General features: G+C 36.5%; 5 protein-coding genes across 7 annotated transcripts in view; 3 read left to right on the plus strand and 2 right to left on the minus strand.

Annotated features, from left to right (window-relative positions):
* Positions 1-1,063: 1,063 nt before the first annotated feature.
* On the plus strand, positions 1,064-2,377 carry Maf-s (MAF bZIP transcription factor K). Its single transcript, XM_071712480.1, has 2 exons — positions 1,064-1,402; positions 1,632-2,377. The coding sequence occupies exons 1-2, from the start codon at positions 1,376-1,378 to the stop codon at positions 1,995-1,997; spliced, it is 393 nt and encodes a 130-aa protein (XP_071568581.1). The 5' UTR covers positions 1,064-1,375; the 3' UTR covers positions 1,998-2,377.
* On the minus strand, positions 2,323-3,668 carry Mt2 (methyltransferase 2). The gene is made up of 2 exons (XM_071712479.1): positions 3,468-3,668; positions 2,323-3,355 (listed from the first exon to the last, which is right to left on the minus strand). Exons 1-2 carry the CDS (start codon positions 3,520-3,522, stop codon positions 2,331-2,333), a joined length of 1,080 nt encoding a protein of 359 aa, XP_071568580.1. The 5' UTR covers positions 3,523-3,668; the 3' UTR covers positions 2,323-2,330.
* A 62-nt stretch (positions 3,669-3,730) lies between these two features.
* Positions 3,731-8,975, plus strand: Ema (C-type lectin domain containing ema). Of its 3 annotated transcripts, XM_071712476.1 has the most exons (15): positions 3,731-4,211; positions 4,303-4,431; positions 4,573-4,706; positions 4,788-4,945; positions 5,116-5,345; positions 5,405-5,597; positions 5,663-6,286; positions 6,363-6,489; positions 6,595-6,749; positions 6,853-7,014; positions 7,115-7,253; positions 7,416-7,719; positions 7,798-7,928; positions 7,996-8,048; positions 8,177-8,975. In XM_071712476.1, exons 1-15 carry the CDS (start codon positions 4,138-4,140, stop codon positions 8,324-8,326), a joined length of 2,763 nt encoding a protein of 920 aa, XP_071568577.1. In that variant the 5' UTR covers positions 3,731-4,137; the 3' UTR covers positions 8,327-8,975. The 3 variants fall into 3 exon arrangements, with proteins under 3 accessions (XP_071568577.1, XP_071568575.1, XP_071568576.1); XM_071712474.1 differs by having other exon boundaries at positions 3,733-4,211; positions 7,996-8,975; XM_071712475.1 differs by having other exon boundaries at positions 3,734-4,211; positions 4,788-4,936; positions 7,996-8,975.
* A 120-nt stretch (positions 8,976-9,095) lies between these two features.
* On the minus strand, positions 9,096-13,809 carry Hrs (Hepatocyte growth factor regulated tyrosine kinase substrate). The gene is made up of 11 exons (XM_071712477.1): positions 13,588-13,809; positions 13,434-13,518; positions 13,199-13,274; positions 12,931-13,119; positions 12,552-12,826; positions 12,400-12,475; positions 11,656-11,832; positions 10,977-11,332; positions 10,577-10,890; positions 10,179-10,474; positions 9,096-10,101 (listed from the first exon to the last, which is right to left on the minus strand). The coding sequence occupies exons 1-11, from the start codon at positions 13,622-13,624 to the stop codon at positions 9,526-9,528; spliced, it is 2,457 nt and encodes an 818-aa protein (XP_071568578.1). The 5' UTR covers positions 13,625-13,809; the 3' UTR covers positions 9,096-9,525.
* Positions 13,810-15,579: 1,770 nt separating this feature from the next.
* The window catches only part of LOC139776023 (aminopeptidase N-like), a 33,708-nt gene continuing 24,225 nt past the window's right edge, over positions 15,580-25,062 (plus strand). Inside the window, exons 1-5 of the mRNA XM_071712423.1 lie at positions 15,580-15,709; positions 16,362-16,754; positions 16,868-16,994; positions 17,150-17,275; positions 18,091-18,278. Of these exons, the coding sequence (XP_071568524.1) occupies positions 18,276-18,278 (3 nt within the window). The 5' untranslated portion in view covers positions 15,580-15,709; positions 16,362-16,754; positions 16,868-16,994; positions 17,150-17,275; positions 18,091-18,275. The remainder of the gene's footprint in view (positions 15,710-16,361; positions 16,755-16,867; positions 16,995-17,149; positions 17,276-18,090; positions 18,279-25,062) is intronic.

Below are 25,062 nucleotides of genomic sequence, written 5' to 3' on the forward strand. Positions count from 1 at the left end.
AATCTTTAATGTAATTTTATATTTTTGACCATCTTCCGTTCTCCGGACTATCTGATAGCAATCATTTAGTTCTCATGGTTTTCCTAATCCGAAGGCTCGTGGTTATGATGGAGAATGGTTTATTGTTGTACCGTTGATAATGGCTCGAAGAAGAGCCGAAACGTCCGGAAATTTGTAATATGCAAATTATATCTCTCTTTTGACATTACGCACTAATAACCGCGTCGACCCTCTTATTGCCAATTTCTTTTTATGTTCTTATTATTATTAAGAGTCCTTAATTATTTTATTATTATAGAAAATATACACACATTCATCAGAATATATGACATAAGAAATTATAAGTAGAACTGTATCAGCGAGATTTATATCCGAAAATTTTTAAAAATTTTTAAGTGTAAATAATCTGACATGAATTATATATAGATCATCTAAAGTTGGAGTATTAAAAATGTGCAGTATAAATTGTGTACAGAGCTATAGTGTGTCTAAAACAAAATACCTCGAGTATCTCGAAAACTAAGCCCGGCAAAAATATTTAAAACAATGTTCTGGAGAGAGACAAATAATCGTTAAATCAATTTTCGAAAAAATTGATTTTTCAAAGTCACATAAAGCTCATAGCCATTTTTTAAATAAAATGATATGATTTTTTAAAAATAATCTTCTAATTATAAAAATCTGCATATAAAAATATTAGTTATCAAAAAATAATTTACGAGATGCTTTGTCCTTTATTTTATTTTATTTTGACGTAAAGTAGCAAAAAGTAAAAATTATAAGCATATATTAGGTATTATTCCAAAATGTATTAACAGTACTGAAAATTTATAGTTCACGTTACGTATGCAGTATGCTATATATTTTTAGTACTGTCAGTACATTTTGGAACGTATGTATATATATCTATTATTGTAACTTTAACCAATCACGTTTTACTCGATATATCAGGAACTGTGTCAACAACATGGAGTAACCAATCAGGTTTCCCGCCTTGTTCTCTGCATCTTATGTATTCCATGGTACTCTAACCATGTCTGAATACATACACTTTACAACCGATAATTTCCTATACCCATACGTTAAAGAAGTTAATAACTGGATATGCAACATGATTAAAATTTCAAGAATTCGACAAAGAACAAAATAAAAGCTGTAGGCGACGTTTTGTACCGAATATAGGCTAATTGCATACATACGGGATTGATGTTTTTAGAACTGTACCAACAGTGGGGAACTCGGCGAGCTCGGTCTTTCAGGTCCGCGAGAATGACTAAGCATATTTATCGGGAAAACGCAAAAGACAGGGGAATCCGGGCGTTTTCGAGACTATTTCGTTCTCGGGCGTGAAAAACCACCGGGCTCGGGGAGAGTTATGGATGGCAAGAGATCGATCAAAATGGTATGTTTACGTAGCGTATCGCGTACCTGTGAGCCTCTTTCTCGATACCTTTACAAATGCAAGCTTTTGAAGAGCAAAATTGACAAGTCATACGTATAAATTTCCATTGTTTAACTTGAATGTTGCATAATTTTATCAAATGAGCAAAACGAGGCGCATAATTCCATACACTGTCCGCTACAAGAATGTCGAGTTTTCATCAAGTATTTTGTACTACCTGTTGATACAGGATCCGCTTTCACCTGGCCCATGTCTAGACATTAGCGACGACGAGCTCGTTACGATATCGGTGCGGGACTTGAACAGGCAGTTGAAGCTACGTGGGCTGTCCAGAGAGGAGATCGTACGTATGAAGCAACGGAGACGCACCCTGAAGAACAGAGGGTATGCGGCTAGCTGTCGCATAAAGCGCATCGAGCAGAAGGACGAATTGGAGTCTGAGAAGACCCAGGAGTATCGCGACATGGAAAATATGCAGGAGGACAACAATCGTATGAGGGAAGAGATAGAATCCTGGCATTCGAAATACCAAGCGCTGAAAAAATTTGCCCATGAAAAGAAGATCATTATTCCACCTGATTTGGAAAACATGTAAAAAAAAGTTGGATATACCGATTAGCTACGACATATATTTATATATATTACGAATAGATTTGATAACAGGATGGTTTGGTGAATGTTTTAATGTTGCAATTGTGTCTACAAATTCCTTCTATTTTGTAGAGTTGTAGAAAAGACTTCATTTTGTACATATAACTTAGAATTCAAATTATCCTCTAGGTATTTTAAATTATACAAATATCGTACCTACCACAATACTATATAAAATGCTTCTCTGATTTAGCATGTAAGAATATATAGGAAATATTGTAAGAGCATCGAGAGCTATGGGACAATGGGTGGAGAATATGGCAATTCCATTGATTTTTCATGCATCTTCATTTTCAGTACATAATAAATGTATTAATCTGCTAACCACGTGAATATTTATTGAATTTCCTAGTAGTCGGTATTTTTGTCTATCCGTGATATGCTTTGGGAAATGGAAATCTTCTGGGAAACACATTAATCGGCACACTTCTTTAGGTGAAAAAAATCTGAGTTTCAAATCCGACAAGATCCGCATTTGCGTATCCGAATCGTTCTCCCGATTGCCAGCTTCGTTATACTTCGATCCGATTGTGTCATCCGTAAACGGGCAATACACAGATCCTGTACCCTCCGCATAATGCCCGTATCCTTTCGTGAAGCAACAGGAACCGCTGCTCTCAGACGTTCGTATATCCAGCACCCATGCTCTCTTTTGCAACAATTTAGAAGGTAGCGAATATCTCGATTCTTCAGTATTTTCCAAAATATTATCTAATGTGTAACACAATCTACCAGATCTCGGATTAATCTTGCCTTTCTCCTCTGCCAATACCGAGTGCTTACTTTTTGGCAGTAACTCGAACAATTCAGGCGGCAAACTACTTTCAAGCGAGGACTGTTTGAAACAGAACTTCAGATTATTCCTCTTCGCCAGTAAATAATATCTGTGTCTAGTGTTTGGTATACCAAATTGACACGGGCTTAATATTAACTCTCTGTAGGTATACCCGCAATTTTCTATGCAGTTTACTAGTTTGTTCCTCATTTCAGACATTTCAAAACCTTTGACATTCTCAAGCAAGATATATTTCAAGTTTTTTAATTCTGGTATCAGGTTCAAAATGTGCAGCAAGGAACAAGTTCTGTTGTCAAGCGCATCCTTCTTCAATCCTAATCTAGTAAAAGGCTGACACGGAGGGCTCATAAGTATAACGTCTGCATCCAATTTGGTCAATTCCTGTGCGCTAATAGATTGTATGTTTCTGTTCATAAGAGCAGTTTCTGGAAAATTGTGACGATACACGTCGTTTGCAACAGGATTTATGTCAATTGCTGCGACGACTTTTGCCGCAATTCCACTCTCTGAAATGATACAACGTGCATAACAAAGACAAGTTAACATCACACAGGTTGATTGATTTTAATGTTTATAGAGATAATAAGGTTCATAATATACGATTGCGCGAAAATTTACCACGGAGCGCATAATGCATCCCTCCAATGCCACTGTACAGCTCTAGCACCTTCATTATTAGCAATCTGCTTGAAGCTGTTTATAGAAAAAAATACACGTGCTATACATACAAAAAGTTAAAAAAAAAAAAATAAGTTAAATCGAGATCTACATTGACAGAAATGGACTAGCCTATCTATGTAAAGTTTATGGTGACCAGATATTAACCTAACCTAACCTAACCTTTAACCCTAACCTAATCCAAATTCAGACGTTCGTAATTCATCAGTCGTCAATCGTGATCTCCGTCTTAATGCAGGTCGAATCAATCTGGATTCTGTTTTGCGTCGTGTAAAATTCAACGATCAATGGCTCGGCCGAAGGAGCGAGATTAACGTGTCATCAGGCCAAAGACACGATGAACGGACGCTTAACGTGCGCATAACGAGGCAGTGAACGACTCGTTTGCGGTAGACTCGAAGTCTTAACCTGGATGGCGATGTAAAATATAAAATCCTTCGTGATCTAAGATCGTTATGCCGTTCACGCTGCTAGTTTGTACAGTGGACACGAGCTGGACAGAACGGTATGTCTCTACGATTGTCGCGTGAGAAAGAGACTCTTGCTCGCAGGAGGAGGTAGAGCTTGGATGGAACGCGAATGCGGGCACGTCCGTTCGAGATAGCTGAAAATGTTTCGCAGTCGGAGCTGGTTCGGCGGCGGGCTTTGGAAGCCCAAGAACCCGCATTCCCCGGAGCACCTTAAGTACGTGTGGACGGTCAGCCAATGTGCTGCTCGCTGTTGCGTCGCTAAAAAGCTATACTTACAAATGCGTTTGTTTGTGTTTGCATTCCAGGTACCTGTACAATGTCTTGTCGAAGAATCAGACCGTGTCTGAGAACAACAGAGGTTTGCTGGTCGAAACTCTGCGTTCGATAGCTGAGATTCTCATATGGGGCGATCAAAATGATAGTAGTGTATTCGAGTTAGTAGATATAATAACAATGCCGTCATTGCCATCTCTGGATCTTTATTGATGATATCGTTCTAAAATCCAAGCTAATACCTTGACATAAAATATAGTAACATAATAGGGTATAAATATATATATCATATATTTTTACAGCTTTTTTCTGGAGAAAAACATGCTTTCGTTTTTCCTGCGTATTATGAAGCAGAAATGTGGGAGCTACGTGTGCGTCCAGTTGCTTCAAACGTTAAATATTTTGTTTGAGAACATACGCAATGAAACATCCTTATGTGAGTTTTGTAAAAGCTTTTTTCTTTTATATTATAAGCAACTTCCAAGCGATCAATTTGTTGAAATCTTTTTGTTTTCAGATTATCTACTGAGTAACAATCATGTGAACAGTATAATAGTGCACAAATTTGACTTTAGCGATGAAGAAGTAATGGCGTATTACATCAGTTTCCTGAAGACATTGAGTCTGAAATTAAACGCACATACTATCCATTTCTTCTATAATGAGGTAAACGAGGTACACGCATAATGATATTCTGTGCTTTAATTTAGCTTGAGCTTGTTGATTGTCTGAATAATTGCTAAAGAAATATATAATAAGATGCATACAGATATGCCTGTATTAGAATTATCCACTAAAATTCACTGCCTTTGACCAGATTGTAATAGGTTTCTTTCTGTCATTAGCATACCAATGATTTTCCACTGTACACAGAAGCAATCAAATTTTTCAATCATTCGGAAGGTATGGTGCGCATAGCCGTGAGAACTCTGACGCTAAATGTGTATCGCGTCGAAGATGCATCTATGCTAGCCTTCATAAGAGATCGCACAGCCGCGCCATATTTCAGTAATCTCGTGTGGTTTATCGGGGATCACATTATAGAACTAGACACTTGTGTCCGGAACGATGCCGAGTAAGTGTCTCGATATTAAAACGTCTCTTTTTCTGTTATTAATAAAATGTTCCTTCTAGTCACCAGAGTCAAAATAGATTGTCGGATTTAGTTGCGGAACATTTGGATCATCTGCATTATCTAAACGACATATTATGTTTAAACATACCGGACTTGAACAAAGTTCTATCGGAACATTTATTAAATAAACTGTTAGTCCCATTGTATGTCTATTCTCTGATGAAATACAAAAACGCTTTGTGCCAAACTCAGGTAAGGATCGAATTTTTATCTCCTTCATTATAGGAATAATTATATAAGTTAAGTTGAATTTTTAGGATGAGAGAAAACACGTCAGTGTTGTGGTAGCGCTTTTTCTACTTTCTCAAGTCTTTTTGATAATATCGCACGGACCTCTTGTACATACGTTAGCAGCCGTGATGCTCATGTCCGATTTAGAGACGATTCAAATTGGAACGAATGAGGTTCTGGAAAAATTTGGGGATATAGCCTCGAATAAGTCTATTACTTTTTCACCGCCGAAAGAAACGTTGAAAAAATCTTTGGAGACTTCAAATGAAATGCGCTCAACACCCGAAGAGTCTTACGATCAAGAAAACAGTACAAGAAATATAAAAGAAGATAAAAGTACAATTGACGATACGCAAGATATCAATCACCCAAGCACATCGTTTGACGATGCTTCAACTTCTGTAAATACAAGTATTCCGAGTGAAGAGGACTTAGAGGAAATTAAGCACTTGAATGTGACGGATGAGGAGAAAGAGCAACGCTTGGCGTTGGAGAGCCCTTTGATGCCTCATCAAAGTCAAAATGACTTATTCGAATCCTTAGCAAAAAAACCATTTCTAGAAACAATAACCAATTCCTTATTATGCACAGAAAATGATTATACTGCATTATTCGCGCTTTGCCTATTATATGCATTAGCTAATAATCAGGTAACCATTATAAGTTCTCATCTGTCTTATTCCTAAATATTTTACATAATAATAAGTTGATTCTATTATTTACCAGGGTATAAGTCGTAAAATTCTGAATATAATCCTGTCTCCGTTCCATAATGACATGTCGACGAAAAATTCTTATAATGAATTACTCATGGAGAGGTTGATTCATATTATAACTTTGAGTTGTCAAACAAGTGAGTTATATCAATATTTTTCATTGTAATATATGTGAATTTAACGTTTACACCTACTACGCATAAAGTTTCCACGTTTTGTAAAGAATATCAATTCTTTGTTAGATTCCAAAGTGAGACTCATTACATTGGAGTTAACTATCAAGCTGTTAACACAACTGACGGTATCCGAAGGACAATGCCTATTACGGGAATCGCATCTAGCAGTTATTGAAGCAGCGAAAGAACAAAGCACGTCTCTGCTTAAAAACTTTTACAAGGTGAATTATTAAAATTAGACTAATTGTAAGATACGCTTGCACAAATTTTCTTTGCTTTTTATCTTAAATATATTTATGCTAATAATATATTAATTTTACTTAGAGTGAAGATATTTTTTTGGACATGTTTGAAGATGAATATAGCGAAATTCAAAAACGACCATTAAATGTCGAATGGTTAATGATGGATAGCAATATTTTGTTGCCTCCTACAGGCACACCTATGACTGGAATTGAATTTAGCAAAAGGCTGCCGTGTGGTGAGGTAGGTAGAAATAGAATAAAAACATACTTTTAGGTAAATATATAAGAGAAATAACATTGTAATTTATGATAAGAGAATAAAATCGTGAATGATTGTGCAGGTGGAAAGGGCACGTCGTGCAATAAGAGTTTTCTTCTTGATAAGAGAACTATCTCTGACACTCAATATGGAAGCGGAAACTCAATTACCACTGACTAATCCGGCTAATTGCGTACAAGTCAACAACGTTCTTGATCTAAGTAAAAGTTATTTCCCTCACACATATAGTTAACTACTTAAAAAGCGATAAAGTTAACATATTGCGATATTTAATATGTAATTTTTTTTTATTTATTTATTAATTGTGATTATAAGTAAAATTAGATAAACGCAAGATTTGTTATTTATAATTTTGTCTACAGATAACAGTGATTTGATTGCATGCACCGTCGTGTGGAAAGACGGCCAGAAAATTCGCCGTTTCTTAGTCATTGACGTTGTGCAATTGATTCTCGTGGAACCTGATATCAGTAAACTTGGATGGGGTGTTGCAAAGTTAGTTGGTTTTTTACAAGACATTGATGTGACCGGCGACAAGGATGATTCAAGATGTTTATATCTGATAATTTACAAGCCGTTAAGCAGCAGTACGGGCAATCGTATACCGTTACTGTCGGCTAAATTTATTTTCGATGATCATATTCGATGTATGGCCGCCAAACAAAGGTTGGTTCTGTAGCAAACTTTACGCAAAGTCGTATTTATTATTTTACTTAATAAAATCTCGGTCAAATAATAATTTAGGTTGACAAAGGGACGAATAAAAGCAAGACAAAAGAAGATGAACCAGATTGCAAGATTGTTGGATATTCCGACAAGTATGCCTCATTGTTCAACACCACCGAATTATGCCTTGCGTAGTTTACGACATGAACGTAAGTTCAAAGCTAAAAATCAGTCAGCAGAATCTTTGTAAATGATTGATTCAAATTTTTTTCCTAGGTATAGTCGGACGTGGTCAGAGACCAAGGGATCAAGCGAGGCCGATGTTCACGGTAAACAAAGTTCCTGGGTTCGCGGCACAAATGCGTAGGGAGAATGTTAGGCCGGTGGCATCGTCGAGTTCCAAACGCGATGATGCCAGTTCGAACGAGAGGATTCATGAAAACGGTTTACGATCTAGAGACAGTTCACCCAAGATGCCAAGGCCGCGGAGCGAGGAGATCCCCCTAGAGGACATGCGTATTCGGAAAGCTTCTCTCACGTCCAATGGACTGAACGTGGTACACGTGTGTCCAGAAAGGAGGGACAGCCAAGGTGCTTGCTCGAATAGCAGCGAGTCTTCGTCTGTGATTAGGAAACACTCTGAAGAAACATCGTTCACGTCTCCGCAGGGACAAGAATCAAAGCCACGTAGAAAGGGTCAAGTGGAAACTGTGTGATTAAAACAGTACAGTTAACTCGGCGGACTAGCAATTCAAACTAAGCGTATCTTTTAAAAATTTTAAAGAACGGATGAGAATGTATGTACATGCCATACTTTTCAGTTAGCAAAAAGAGTCTGCTTGACTAATTTCAAAAAATTTTAGTGGGAACGTTTTATCTTATAACTAGTAGAAATAACTTTCATGATATTTTTATCCAATATGTGATGGTAATAGCAATTAATTTTTTCAATGAAGGATCTTATCTATGACTAACGCAGGAAAAAATGAGGAGGTGGAAGTTATTAAATAATATTGTTAAATCATTGTTACACTTTTCTTTGTGTTAGAAATCATTGGGGCTGTCGTTATCTATACAGGCATCTCTCGTTTTAATTTAAATAAAGTTTATTCGCGCTACTTTTTTGATATAAATATCTCTTTAACGGTAAAGAATCGCGCAAAAATTCTCGTAATTATTTCACGTGTATATATTCCTGTTTTAAGGGGGTTATAGTTTTTCTATAATAAAAAAAATAAAGGAAATAAACAACTTCAGACGGCATTAATCATTTATATTCATATCTAAAATAAATTCTTGAAAATCTTTTGCGAATGACTGTAAAACACAAGACTTAAATACTTAAGAGTTGAATATAAAAATATACACTAACCAAATTGTTGTATTAGAAATCGTGTCTTTATTTCATATGTTGAAGGATATCCTGTACATGCATAGATATATGTTTATTATAAACAGATTTTTTTTTAAGAACAATATAGCAAGAAACAGTTTTGTTTGGTATCGTAAATTGCACAAGTGTATATAAAACTAACCGGATTCATATCTTTTCTCTACCCTGTTAATATAATATTCCATTAAATACATGTTCGTATTTCGTTCTGTTCTAATATATTTCTTAAAAACAGTTTAGTATTATGTCAATAATCAACAAACGTAAAATTATATGGCTTTATTGCCAGAATTTTATTCAGTAAAATAAGCAACTGTTATAACTGTCTTAACTTTACAATGTTCTAATTAGAAGGAAAAGTAAAACATTTTTTTCTGTTACTTTAAATGTATTACATACAATATTCAATTTATTCAATCGAAAGAAATTAGCTCTGCCGTTCTAGGTTTTGTATCTTCTGCAGCTCGCGAAGTTTCATTGGTTGTAGTCGGGACTGGAGGAGCAGGTTGAAATGGCATTGACTGCGCGGCAGGAATTTGGGCCATTCCTTGCATCGTTGGTACACCGGACGTTTGGGGGCCAGGTAAAGTTTGACCCGTTGCAGGAACAGGTCCGCTGTTAGCTCCAGCAGGCACTTGAATAACACTCGAAGGTTGATTGGACGAAATAGCAGTATTGGAAATATGGGTTGATATTGAGGGTCCTTGACCAGGCAACGTAGACGGTTGTTGCGATCCCATTTGCGGTACACCCGCAACTATCGGGCCTGATGAAGGACCCAGGTGCCCTGGAGGTATCGGAGGTAATCCGATTTGAGTCGGAGGAGGGGCCTGCTGCGGCATTTGAGGTGAGGCGCCTTGTTGAGGTGATATATGTCTGCCTGCCTGAGCTTGTCCTGGCAACACGTGTACCGCGGGACCTTGTTGAGATCCAATCTGACGATTGCTCGGTGGCTGAAGCTGTTGAATAGGTGGCATTTGAGGCGGCATCTAAAAGAATAATATTCACACTTAGGTTTTATCAATAAAAAGAATCGACAAAGACGTTTAAAAGTTCGCAAACTTACTATTCCCGGGCCTGGTATAGACACGCGACCTATATTCTCTTGTCCTTGGATCGATGGATCTGATTGTTGCTCCGGATTAGGAAGCGATGGCATCATGTGCACTGGCAAAGTATTCATCGGTGGCATATTATAGCCTTGCATAGGATATTGACCCATGGCTGGTTGTCCATACATATAAACTCCTTGATTCGTGGGTGACATAGGATTGTAATTAGCTCCAGCAGTCGGATAGTGGACATGACGAACAGGTGATCCTTGAGAAGGTCCCATAAACTCAGAAACTGCTTGATAACCTCCTGCAAAAATAGAATAAACATAAGGTAGATATGGTTTTTTAAATGAAGATAAAATCGATTGAAGAATGCATAATAATTGTAAATAGCAAAATTAAAAATTACCCATTATATATTGCTGTTTCTGTTGCTCTTGACGCATTTGCATTTCCCTTTCTTGTTCTTGAATCTTTCGTAAAGCTAATTGGCGTTGATATTGTAAGTATTCTTGCTTCTTCTTTCGCATGATTGCCAGTTTTTGCGCCATCAGCATCTGCCGCTGTCTCTCAGCTTCTTCTGCTCTTCGGCGTAATTTCTCTTTATGTTCATCTCGGAGCGCGTCCAAAGCAGCTCTAGCATCTTTCATCTGAGTTAATTTATCTTGCAAGCCTTCGTAATACACTCTACTGTCATCTTGTTCTTGGATATATCTCAATAATCTATTTAAAAAACCATTATTTTCTATGATCAAAATAAAAAATCCAATATATCACAGAAATAAAGTATAATTTGATTTTGAACATACCTGGAATGCATAGCTGTTATATTCATAAATAAAGTCTGAACTGAACTATCGTTAGCAATTGATCTGCCTCGCGAAGAGTTGCTTTTCATCCTGTTGACGAAAATTTCGACCTGAGATCTTAAACCACCCACAAATTCTTCCATTTGAGTATCGATTTCGCCATTTTCCTGTTTTACTAATACAAGTTTTTGGGGCATCGGGCTGCTTATGTTAGGCGCAGATGGACTAGTCACATCCACTCTTGATCCATGCTCCTCGTTTACAGTTTGCCTATGTTCCCAATACTTGCGATTTAGATATTTAGCAAGTTCAGGTTCAATCTCGTCATCATCTTGCACCTGCAACGGGCTAGGACCCTAATCAGAAAAATTAGACTAATTGTAGAGACTTTACATCTAGAAACTTCACAAGAAATTAAAATAATAATAATTTATGTTCACATAACATTCAACTGAATTCATGAAACAAGATAAAGGCCTGTATTCATAATCAGATCTTATTTCAAGACCGTCTTAAGTAATATCTTAAGATGCTAATACGGTTCTGTGATTGGTTAATGACATCTTAAGATTGTATTTAAGATGGTCTTAAATATAAGAACCGACTATGAATACCGGCCAAATTGTTAATAAATAACAATTTGATGTAATAGATTCAATAGAAACTACGATAAACTTACGGGCGATGGTGGTGGAGAATATGTTGTTCTAGTTATGGGAGTTGGATTGGACTTTATAACACTTGTAGTACGTTTCTTTTCTTTTTCTTTTTGTTCAGCTTCACTCTGACTTAGGGCTATTGCCAAATTTAATTCTTCCTCTTCTCGCAGTTCTTCTTCTGTTTTTCGAGCTGGAACCTATAACAAGATAAACTATTAATAACAAATATTATATATGTATATAATTCATTTTACTAATATGCATGAATTACTATATAATATGCAATAGTATTACAATTACTTTAAATAATGGACAAAAGTACCTGCGAACAAGACACTGGAGAAGCCATTTTTAACTACTAATTTGATTATAAATGAATATACATACACAGTCTTGAACGTATAGTACGTTCCATCTTACAGAATAACTAGAGAAATCATATTATATAAGAAAAATCCATTTAAAAAAATTGAGTTGCCCTTGAAATCTTCGTACCTCTACATATAATAAAAGCATTGCCATTGCATCTCATGTCTCAAAATCATACAATTTTGTAGTCTTAATTTTTTTTTATTATTTAAAATAGCAAAGATATTTACGTGATAATCTTCAGATCACATTTAATTTAAGAAAACTGACGAACCATTTAATTGTAAATTATTTTTAAAAAAATAATTAGTGTCTTACATGACATTCACATATAAATGTTAGTCATTATATTTACTATTCAGTAAAATACAAGTACAATAAGCAGCAAAACTTGCCTGTTGCTGCTGAGCCAAAGTGCTTTTGAGATACTCCACTGGAAGATCGGTATCTTTGGCTTGTGTTGTAGATGGTCTGAAAAACTATGACGTTTAAAAAACTATCCGAATAATATAAATCGCGACAAATGAAATAAGGAGTTTTCACCAACTTGTTAACTTGTTCGTAACAAGCTTCGCAAACTCGCACTTCTTTCTCAATTCCGAATTTGGGCAAAGTAGAGACTTTACTCGAACACTGGCCGCAAAAGACTTGACCGCATGCTCTGCAATGATGCTTCCGTTGAACCATGCTGAAAGTTACGCGACACCGATGGCACACCTCGCCATCCGCCCATGCGGGCGCAGTGTCTGCTCTAAACATAGCGTCGCTTTCTTTCAAAACAGGAAATTGATAACCTTCGGCTCTCATTATATTTAACGTATCCTGCAAAAAGAAAAAAATAATAATAATTAGAAGAATGAAATAGACAACATTTTATACTGATAACTAAATTGTAGCAAGTATTGTAAATAGCAATAATTTGTCACCTGAACTGTCCTATATTTAGGACTGTGACGAAATGCGTGACCCCAAGCTTGTATTAGCTCCAAAATTTTATGTCTAACGTTCTCGTGCGGAGAGGTTTTAACTAATTCTTTCAATTGCTCCATATACTGTTTGGTAGCTATCTCATCGTGAATCAACGTCCCACAATTTTTCACACAAGATTCCAGTACCTAAGTAAAAACACATTAATAAATATAAAAATAATAAATCTAATAATCTTTTTAAAAAAAATTACGTTATGTTTCTTACCAGTAAGGCGTACAGTGCTACATGAGGGTTACAGTTTATCATCTTCTTCTTTATAGCGGTGAGTGCAATTTTTGGCCTAAATATACAAAACAAATAGTTTAGAAACAAATAGCGGTAATAATACATCTAATACGACTTTTCCAATGTGGGACATAATCAACAGTGTTGTGTCGCTACACCCCAATTATTTAGCGAAAGATGAAAGTGTACTTTACATAAAAAAAATTATGCTTACTGAACATCGCTCTGACGTATAAGATCACAAATTTGCATAATTGTAGGCCAGTCTGGTTCCAACTGCAGATGACTCGTCGCCTTATCTACGAACGATTAATGACGGCTTTAGAAAGCTCCGACATTTTGGAGACAGATTTCAAAGAAGAGCTTACCTAATAATTTATCAAAATTCGTCGAGCTGCGAAACATCTTGTAACTCGTGACGAAACTCGCGTTCTCGCCTTCCCGGAGTTTTTCACCACGTATACGCGCAGAATAATCCGTACTCGTCAATCGGCCTGCGACAGCTCCAGCGCAACTTTTGACAAATCCTACTTCTCTGTTCTCTGTTCTCTCGCTCTCGCTCGTTCGCGTTCAGGTCTTCAATCTCGTTGTCGGTTGATCTCGTTCCTCTTCGAGTGTTTACGAGATATGTGAGTCATGGAAGTCGATCGCTATTATCGACTAATCGACTCTCAAAATTTATCGACGTCAAACAAAAGCTTTTATCGAGCGTTTGTATATGAGACCCTGCGGTCCGTGACCCTGCGCACAATATTAGAAATAAGAATAAATATTGAAAATTAGGGGAATATTGGAATTAGAAATAATAATTAAACGAAACGCATAATAAAAAAAAATAAAATATAAGATATAAATATAGGAATATTCTCACATTTACATATCCTAATATTTAAAATATTTATTATGAGAATATTCATTTATATATCCCTAATATTTAATATCTATTCTTATTCCTAATATGTACTTGTGCGCAGGGCCTGATTGGCTGCGGAAACTGCAGCTCGGTAAACGCTCAATAATTTTTTAATATGATTGGTTCGTGCACTTAGATCCTGGCCTGCGAAGAACTAAAGGAAAGAATCAATCATATTAAGGACCGGTTGTTGGTAAACTAATTAATATGTAGTTAAATCTTATATGTATCATTGTTTTTCCTTCAAATTAGACATGTAATTAACACATTCCTGCCTTTATGGCTCCTGCACACATTTTTTTTTTTTTTAAATGAATCCTATCAATCAACGAACTTCAGTACCCAGCCAAACCCGCATATAACATATCTTATTTTAATTATACTCATTTACATGATATATAAGTGTATTGGAATAAGAATTTAATTCCAGAATGATAAGTATGGAAAAAACTTTCAAAAAACCGTTTCTCATCCTGCACACAGGACGAGGAAGCACAGCCAAAAGCGATGCGGTACAGCCTATAAACTTATTTTGGTTCTTACGGAAAACCGGCATGTTGATTGGCTATCGCGTCCCTTGCTGCGCGGCAAGCATCTTCTTTTCACGGTTACTATGGTTACCACACATATGTCACTTTTCTCACATACATACGTGCGAAATGAGGGGCTCGATTATTGATCCCGAGATGACGGCGGCGAGCCGCGAGACCCAACGGTGTAGTATGTACGTAACATATGGGCGCAAAGTCTTTTCTAGCAAGTTCGAAGCACGAAGATAAGCTAATACGTAAGTATCACTAATTTAAAGTATTATTTATTATTTCTTTATTTTCTAAATATATAATATGGATTTAAATATTGGAAAAGGAGCTATTAAATTAAAATATTTAGAGAATTTAAAAATATTTGGCTAAATGGAAATATTTTTAAAGGATGGTTAACTCCCCATCCTACAGAGGATTTTATTTTGTGCCTAAAAATGTGACTGCAAAGTTATTTTTAAACACTCTTCCTTTTATATCTCTTATCATTTTTATGTTGATATTTCATATTGAATAGTCAACTTTACTGTATTTCCAAATATGCTTCGTATGTACATGCTTCACTTGACGCTCACTTTCTTTAAGTTATTTTCCTTTTCACTATTAATTAAATTTTTTAACTGTACATATTACTTGAATGTCTAAATAGGGGACCTAAAAGCACCCCTTTTTTCACAAACTTGATATTTCATTAAGCTATTGAAGTCGCACGCGCATGTGTGAAAAGTGCGTCGCGAGGCACGCATGAGCAGCGGAATTTTCCGCTGACCCGGCTGAGCCCCAAAGTACAGGGGCTCGAACGCAGTTAACGATAGTATTGATCCTTGCCCTTAGATCTGAGTGTACGAGCCAATCATATTAAAGAATTGTTGAGCGTTTCGAATAATCAATAAATTAAACGCGGGTCTCCTCCCAGCTCCCAGCTTCTGTTTGCTTCCATTACGGTGCGAGTAGCGGTACGTTACGGACGCTACGCTTCAGAAGCCGAAAATCCACGGAGAAGAAGACTGTATCAGAGCGACCAAGAGTAACCAGGTATAACGATTTGCTTCGGATTTCGAGTTATAATTCTGATATAAAGTTTCCTGTTACATTTATCGTCAAATTTTTAAAAATATCAGCCTCAATGGTCGAATTGTGAAAGAGACGCTCCTCCGGCTAGGCCGGGCCGGCCGGGCTGGGCGTCGCTTTCGATATAATCATTGAGCGTCTGGAATGTGGTCAATCACAATAAGTCATTTACAGTTCGTTTCTAAAAGACGATTATTTAGTATCGTGGTTATTGAAGTAATTATCAATTTAATTACGCGTACTATTATGGCTTTAGCTTTTGAGATTGCGTTTCAAGACCGGCATTATAATACTCTGATGGTTACTGCACACAGGACGCGGAAACGCTTGCCGCGCGGCAACAAGCGACGCGATAGCCAATCAACGAGTTGCTTTTCCGTAAGAACCAAAGTTTATTGGCTACCGCGTCGCTTCTTGCCGCGCGGCAAGCGTTGAAGCGTTTCCGCGTCCTGTGTGCAGAAGCCGTGACGCGCAGTTTGCTGAGCTGGCCGGTCGTAGAAGGCATATTTTTATCGTGTTTAAAAATATACTATCGAGTATGAAATAATATTAATTACGCAATCAAAAATCTATTTGCCGCGATTTAATTTATTTATCTGATTGTGAATTTGGGCAGATTCTCGTGTCATGGCCCCACACCCCGCACGTCCATCTTTAGCGAGACAGTGAGGTAGCGAGGGAATAGAATCATTGGGCATCTGGAATGTAATCAGTCACAGTTGGAGATATCACAGGATATCACCTAAACTTCTTCTTAAAAATGGCCGTCAAGCAGGGCTGCTCAAAATAAAGGCCCAGGCCCAGGGCGAACCACTCGTCGTATGATATCATCTAAACGTTTCACCGAGCATCATATCCAAGGGTGCGTTCCGATTCTCCCACCTGGGTGCTGAAAATCTATAGTGCACGTAACATACTATAGGATTTTTAGCACTCGGGTGGGGAATCCAAACGCAGCCCAAGGTGTGAGAAAGATACCTGGAGGAGACCATGCAGCGATACCTTTCAGGTTGCTTTAATATTTTTTATAGTATATTAATGACAAATAAGATGAGTGTTATACCATGTCACGTTAATATTTATAAAATTTTAATTACATGTTATAAACTGATATGTTAATAGGAAGATGTAGTCAAGACAAAGCTACTGGCAAGGTTATGTCTCTCTTGGAAAAAAGGAATGATACATACGTGAGTGACACCAAGCACAATGTATCAAATCTAGAAGGGGCAGAGAAAAAAAAAGTCAAGTAGGTTTATTGTCAATATAATGATTAATTTTTTCATGCGTAATAGGTTTTTTATAAAAATTGTTACTACCAGTTTAATAAAGTAGTTAAAACAGAAGATTTGAAAAGCAGAAGAATTATATAGAAATAATGTTTCTGTTATTTTTTTTTTATAGATTATCAAAAACGAGGGACAAAGACATAATGTGATATATGTATAATTATAATAATATACATTATCTACCTAAAAACTGATCAGCTTAAAAAAGAAAAGGAAAGGATTAGAAAGGAAACTTTTCAAGGTAAGAGAAGTTTCTAAGATCTGATATTTAGTTAAAGAAAACATTTTCTAGTGACTAAACTTGGCTAGCTTTTGAAAACAAACAAAAAAATATGCAGGCACATATGAGAGAGGAGATACGGATATCCCCTATCTCATTAGAAAGAGACAAGGATACGGTTCTTGCCTCATTCTACGATATATAGACATTGAGACATTACCAAATATCTTATCCAAAGATTTCACTCAACTGAACATTCGATTAAGATATCTTAGATATTAAAGTTGGAATAAGAAATCTGGTACTTTTCTCTAATGTCAATGTAAGCTTTTAATTGTTCCAGTTTTATATCTTTTATTAAATGTATCAAAGATTTATTTGTAAAAAACATTTCAAATGTTAATTTAAGTTGTAATATTATTTTGTTTAATAATGAATTGAAAAAGTAACGAAATGTTAGAAATGTAAGAAAAAGATTAAAAATGAAGTAAATTAAAAATGAAGTAGTCAATATGAAATTGAAAGGAACGATAAATGCCTTAATACGACAGTTGCAATAATTTAGAAATGAATATGAATCTAGCTATCTCGTAAAGTTTTAAATTTTCCAATAGTAAGTGAATATATTAATAATGTGGTAGAAAAATTACATAGAAAAAGAAGCATTTGTAGACTTAGTTTTGAATTATTAATATTTTGTAATAATTGCAGAGAGATTTAAATATATTAACTATTAATATTAATAAATTGGACTGAATTAGTTGAAAAGGACTTATTGTTAGTAAAAACCGAAACCGGTTTTAAAACATTAACTGATTACGTCATTCTTTTCACAGAGATGCAAGAAAAATTGGTGAGATGGTGATCGGCGATCCAAGTTCATTGCTGTTCATTCGGCAGATGATGCAGCAGAAGACAAGGAGCAAGTCGGATACTGTCACTATGGTGTCCAACCAGCTCTTCACATTCTGTACTTCATTGGTTATCTCGGCTGCAATCAAAATACAAGTTTATCATCGATATGGTGAAGTACCAATCAATCTTCATGTGAAAACCGAAGCAGAAGTGTTATAAATTGGTCACCGTGGTACGGTGTTAGAATCAGAGCTGCAAACAGTTCAAGTGCTCTGTATAAGACACATATTTGTGAATTAAAAAAAGTAAAAAGAAATCAGATTTATTACACTTCTGTCGCGATAGTAAATTTTTTAAAAGCTTTAAAAATTAAATATAAGAAATTAATATGCATGCAGAACACGATAATGAATATGACATTTTTTGTTATTGAATAAATTATCGGCCTAATATTAATTTTTTAGTTACATTCTGTTTTTACTTTTACCATTCGATTATTATTCGATATTACAACGGCCGGTATTCATAGTCATCTTATATTTAAGATCCGGTCTTAAATCCGGTCAAAAGCAGTCTTAAGACTCCGTTCAGCCAATCAAATGATCGTATTAGCATCTTAAGACATTACTTAAGACTGTCTTGAAATAAGATCCGACTATGAATACCGCTCAATGTGATTTCTATTTAATACTAAAAATACAAACTACTGAAAACAATTGATTACCGATATCAGTTTAATTTTATATAAGTCACATTAATTTATTTTAATTACAAATGTTTATACAAATGAAGATTAGGCCGATGATGAAGAACCTCCACACAAGAATGTCCATAACACGTTACATTATATTAAGTACTGACCATAAACTTAAGCGTAAACTTAAACGTAAAGCGTACGCGTAGCGTAGCTTACTTTTGCGTATTTGACAAATAAATGGTTTTAAAATTCTTTTTAATAGCGGAATTTCAAAAACCTTTTAAGTACTTAACGTTAATGTGTTACGCACATTTCTGTGCGGAGGCCTTTAACCCGCTAATAGAAAAAAAACTTAGAATAATTCATATTATATTATGGATCAATTCTATTATGGTTTTAATTGAACCATATATTTCAATATATATATGTATCTACTTATTCTGCGAGGACATAATACTATTAGAATGATTTATGTCAAAGCGCAATAATTACAATCCTATACTGAAGTTATTGAGACCAAACATTCTCTAAAATTCCAAATCGGTTCAAGTTTTCAGTTCTACCGTTATTTAAATCTGTTTTAAAGAACATTCACAACAATTGTTTCATCTGATGGTTATCAGCCACAGATCCGCTTTACACAGATTACAAATTTAATATGGAACAAGGGGGTACATAATCCAAGAGACCCGTATATTATAAATTCACCGCTCATTTAAGTAATAAAATTAAAACGGCACTCGATACCTCTTTTATCGTTAGGTTCGATTCAACTTGATTTTTTCAGAAACACTGATTTTTATTACGGTCATGCGAACATATTCTTAAACATAAAATAATATGACGCTATAAAAAGCAAGGAAAATGTCGTTTCGTTTCCTGATGATTAACGATGATTAACGGCAACAAATAAAGGTTTATGCATGATAGTACATTCTCTTTACGCTTTTGCTTACAATATATAATATTTTACCTGTCATCACAATAATTTTCTATACTACTTGTTACTTGGAAGTTGATACGGGCTGTATCAACACGCTGTATATGACACGCATTTGTTCAAACGAGGAATAATTCTTATCACTTTGAGTGGGGAGAAACTGGGCTATCTTTCGGAGGAGACATTAAATTTGAAATTGGTCGTCAAGCTTGGGGAGCTTGGGAGTTTTGGGTTAATAATACTGCTATCACTAGCTGCAATATTAGTACAAGTACACAAATCCAGTATCCTGCTAAAACGGGAAGTTTGGAGACCAAATATATAGGTCATATCGAAAATATCATATGGAGGAGAATAAATCTTTTCTATCTCTTGTCCTCTCGAGTCTCTTGCCATAATTCTAAAAGATAGTGGCGACGCGCTCGGCGTCCCCACTTTGAGTCGAAGATGTAGAAATATAGCTGCTTTTTCTTTTCCGCCGTTAGGGTGTTCCTATAAAGAAAAGAATTCCTAATAGAAATACACCGGCGGGAAAAACAATTTCAATAAAATTATTGGCCATGGCTTTCATACTGACGTTTGTACCTTCTGTGCTCTGACCTGAGACAGAGCTGAATTTATAGGGGTCGAAAAAATGTGTGTCTCCAACATTTATATACTAAAAAATTAAATTAAATTAAATTAAATTAAAAAATTAAATTATTACACAAATGCATTTATTAATGCACAAATTATTGCATAACACAAAATACTTCCTGCGGAGCGCCTCAGCATATGATTATCTTGACGAGCCCTTTTTCCGTCACCATATAGTAGGTGAGCGCCCCATGATCCCGATTCCGCAAAATTCACCGCCCCCGCCTAGACAGCCGCTGCCCTTACCAACGCCAGTTTATTACGGCGACTACGCTCATGATTATGTACGACCAGCATACAATCTCATTTGTCATTCAACATGGTACGTGCAAATTACCGATTTATCGATATGTTCTGAATGTGCTACTAGTGAGCACACCGTCGCACGGATAAGTAATTTTAAATTGCATCTTGCCCACACCTGTTTAAAAAATCTGCCTCTTCTTCTTTGGTGGACTCTGGGTCGGAGGTAAAACCTCCGTCTTGATGTCCAAACGGTTCAAGCTTGGGGAGCTTGGGAGTTTTGGGTCAATAATACTGCTATCACTAGCTGCAATATTAGTACAAGTACACAAAACCAGTGTCCTGCTAAAACAGGAAGTTTATATTTGGACAATAAAATATTAATTAATTTTTCATTATTATCTCCGGTTGTGTTTGTCTCGGCACGTTGTACATAGGGCACCGTCGAAGGTCGTCTGGGTCGTCGAACATATGAACATATCACATATAACATGTCGAACATATACATATACGCAAATGCAGCGTATTATACATATGGATAATACGCCTATCCAGCCGAAATACAAAATTAAATTTCTCGGATCCTCCTTCCCTTCGGATTGAATTATATAGATTGTTACGTTGTTGTTGGATTCTGTAACACGACACCGTGTGAGTTGATATAGGAGCGTTTAATTTTTTACTAAAATGATCCCTACTAATTGCAGATGTTTCTTAATTTATAGGGGTCGAAAAAATGTGTGTCTCCAACCTTTATATACTAAAAAATTAAATTAAATTAAATTAAATTAAATTAAATTAAATTAAATTAAAAAATTAAATTATTACACAAATGCATTTATTAATGTACAAATTATTGCACAGCACAAAATACTTACACCGTCGCACGGATAAGTAATTTTGAGTTGCATCTTGCCCACATCTGTTAAAAAAATCTGCCTCTTCTTCTTTGGTGGACTCTGGGTCGGTGTAAAACCTCCGTCTTGATGTCCAGACGGTTCAATGTCACCACGGGAACTAAACCGGACTCCGGTACGTTCTCGTAATTGCTTGCTTCCACGAGACGCGACCTGGTGGATGAGTCAGATTGTAGTTCATCCAATGCAGGCTGCTCGCGCCTTCGGACTTCTCTTTTTGTCCAATTCCATTGTTATTCCCGCGAGTAAGGGGAATAACAGTTCCACCCGGGTAGAGCCCCTGTACACCGGGTGAGGGGACTTACAATACACTTGGGGGTGGCCCCAGGTTCCCAGAGGTTGGTCGCTTGCCGCCGGACTTACCCTCCGACCATGCATTCCAGAGGATGGCAGTGTGGTCTTGTGGTAAAGCGGCAGACTCGTAACCCCGAGGAACCGGGTTCGAGTCCACCTGATCACAGGAATTTTTATATTCCAAACTGCACCTCCACAACTGGGCTATCTTTCGGAGGCGACATTAAACTTGAAATTGGTCGTCAAGCTTGGGGAGCTTGGGAGTTTTGGGTCAATAATACTGCTACTACTAGCTGCAATATCAAAAAATATGAAGTATATTTTTTAGATCACGCCACATTCTTCGATGGAGCACTTGCACGTAACTCGATCACACGCTGAACAATATCGTTTGCAATGTTGAACGCAATAGTGCGTAAGCATGAAACGATGAAGACCGAAGAATGGGATACCAAAGTGCCAATTCTTACTCAATTCATAAAATTTACGTACAGCAGTTCTATGAAGCATCAATGAACGGATGCGATCATTGATACGGTCAGGGTACATATACCTACGTACCGAATTGTTAATCACTGTCAATTCAACGTATTTCCCAACACCTCCATGAATCTTAATGTATGTTGCTTCACAATTATGGAGCTTTTTATAAATTTTAGACGCTCAATAGCTCCCCAATAATTGGGGAGCTTGGGAGTTTTGGGTCAATAATACTGCTATCACTAGCTGCAATATTAAAAAAGTAAGCGCAATAAGAGAACCAATTCGCAGAAAAGCGAAACAATAAACTTCGATGAGTATTAATTTAACATGTCTTTTTGGAAATGGAATCAGGCAATGATTTAATACATGCAATTACAGTAAAGACACTAAATTTTTTCTTCGAATGTACGTCTTCTCGCACGGCTCTGTTTGTTAAATGCGGTCCAGCACGGGCAAGAGGTCGAATATCAGGATCCCTTCGAAACGGTCTGGTTATGCGATTTATATATCTTCTAATCCTTCGACGAATGTCCCACCAGCGGTATCTACACATAAATTAAATATAATTCATATATATACATTCGTTTGCCTGCGTGTACGTGTGTGTGTATATCATTTGATAAGTGTGTATATCATTTGATAATTCTATACTTATTCTTATTCACGTCATTTGACGTGAATAAGAATAAGTATATAATTAATGTATATATTATAAGCTATTAATTCTTATTCACGTGCGGTAGGCATCACGTGGCCGCGGCCCTCCATTCTGAGTTTCAACGCGGCCACCAACGACTCCCGCGAATTCACGAATTCACGAGGAATCGGGTTCGAGTCCACCTGATCACAGGAATTTTTATATTCCAAACTGCACCCTCCGCACGAGTGGGGCTCGTGCGGAGAAACTGGGCTATCTTTCGGAGGAGACATTAAATTTGAAATTGGTCGTTAAGCTTGGGGAGCTTGGGAGTTTTGGGTCAATAATACTGTTAGCTGCAACATTAGTACAAGATTATAGTACGATATTAGTTGTTGATGTCTTCTGTTTGCTGTCGCTCTGACCAGAGTTTTTCTGGCAGCAGTCTTTTATGACAGGGTGTTTCGTGAAAATCGCCACGGTCGTGATAACTAGTAAGATAAAGAATATTATCTTTCTATTTTGACGTCCGTCCCGTTTTCACGCTCGTGTTTCTGCTCTTCTAATATATAGAAGAGCATATCTAACATAAATTTTTTGTTCTATTCTAGAAAAATGTAATTGTTCAAGTTTTTCGAAAACGGATACTTAAATACTGCGGTCTCGCTTCGCAGGACTGGACACGACTATCGATGTAAGCCTACTTCGGACGTTCGGAAACGCCCTCTTCTTCTTCTTCTTCTAATTTGTAATTGGCTCCTGCCGCTTTTCCGGACAAAACACTTCCGAATTGGTCCACGCACGTTGAGCGAATGACGCCGGTAGTTCGGAAACGCCGTACTCCCCTTTATTGAACGTCGCCCACGTGCTAGACATGCGCACGAGACAATACAGTAGCCGCTATTTATGCATGCAATTCAAGTATTTACGGTGCGGAAGAAAGATTTTTACACTGTTAACAGTATGTTGTCTGAGATCCTCGAATCTTGAAAGACTAATCGTGAAAATGACAGCGATATGATTCTATGATTCACTTTGAACAACCGGAAAATACATAATCAGATCAAGATTATATTATGATTATTGGTGTAAACAATAATTCTCGACTATATATCGCTGCCATTTTAATTAAATGCGAAAGTTATTCCGCTCTCTTAAAGATTTAGTTGATTAGTATTGTGCAACATTCGAGTAAATTACAAAATGTCAAATCAGTTGTAGTACAGAAGAAGGATGCGGACGCAGATGGGTTGGTTTGGCCTTGTTATCCTTGATCGTCCCTTGCTTGTGGATATATCCTTCTCTTAAAGCTGTACATTGGTGCGGAATGTATAAAGAAAAGAATTCCTAATAGAAATACACCGGCAGGAAAAACAATTTTAATAAAATTATTGGCCATGGCTTTCATACTGACGTTTGTACTTTCTGTGCTCTGACTTGAGACAGAGCTCAATTTATAGGGGTCGAAAAAATGTGTCTCCAACATTTATATACTAAAAAATTAAATTAAATTAAATTAAATTAAATTAAATTAAATTAAAAAATTAAATTATTACACAAATGCATTTATTAATGCACAAATTATTGCATAGCACAAAATACTTACACCGTCGCACGGATAAGTAATTTTAAATTGCATCTTGCCCACACCTGTTTAAAAAATCTGCCTCTTCTTTGGTGGACTCTGGGTCGGAGGTAAAACCTTCGTCTTGATGTCCAAACGGTTCAAGCTTAAGGAGCTTGGGAGTTTTGGGTCAATAATACTGCTATCACTAGCTGCAATATTAGTACAAGTATACATACACGGCTGCTAGCTTGTGTGCGGTATGTTGCTGCAAGCTGTAATGTAGGTAAACGGTTTGAAATTTGCATCTCTCCTTTACAAGTGCTTTTTTTTTACGCAGGAGAAATCTTCCACTACTGGGATCCCGGTTACATTTTCGATGTGATAATGAAACATTTAATTCTTTATCATAAAAATGATAAATCTCGCGTGGTTTTTTTAATGTAATTACTCGCGTGTAAAGTTTTAAATGCGATTACGAAGAACGCTTATAGGCCCGGTTGACTTCCGGTTGCCGTGTAATACTTCCTCTCGATCCTCAG

Source organism: Temnothorax nylanderi, unplaced genomic scaffold (assembly GCF_030848795.1).
Source record: "Temnothorax nylanderi isolate EJ_2023f unplaced genomic scaffold, tnyl_v1.0 TNYL_tig0110_pilon, whole genome shotgun sequence".
In the NCBI taxonomy this organism is placed as follows: domain Eukaryota; kingdom Metazoa; phylum Arthropoda; class Insecta; order Hymenoptera; family Formicidae; genus Temnothorax; species Temnothorax nylanderi.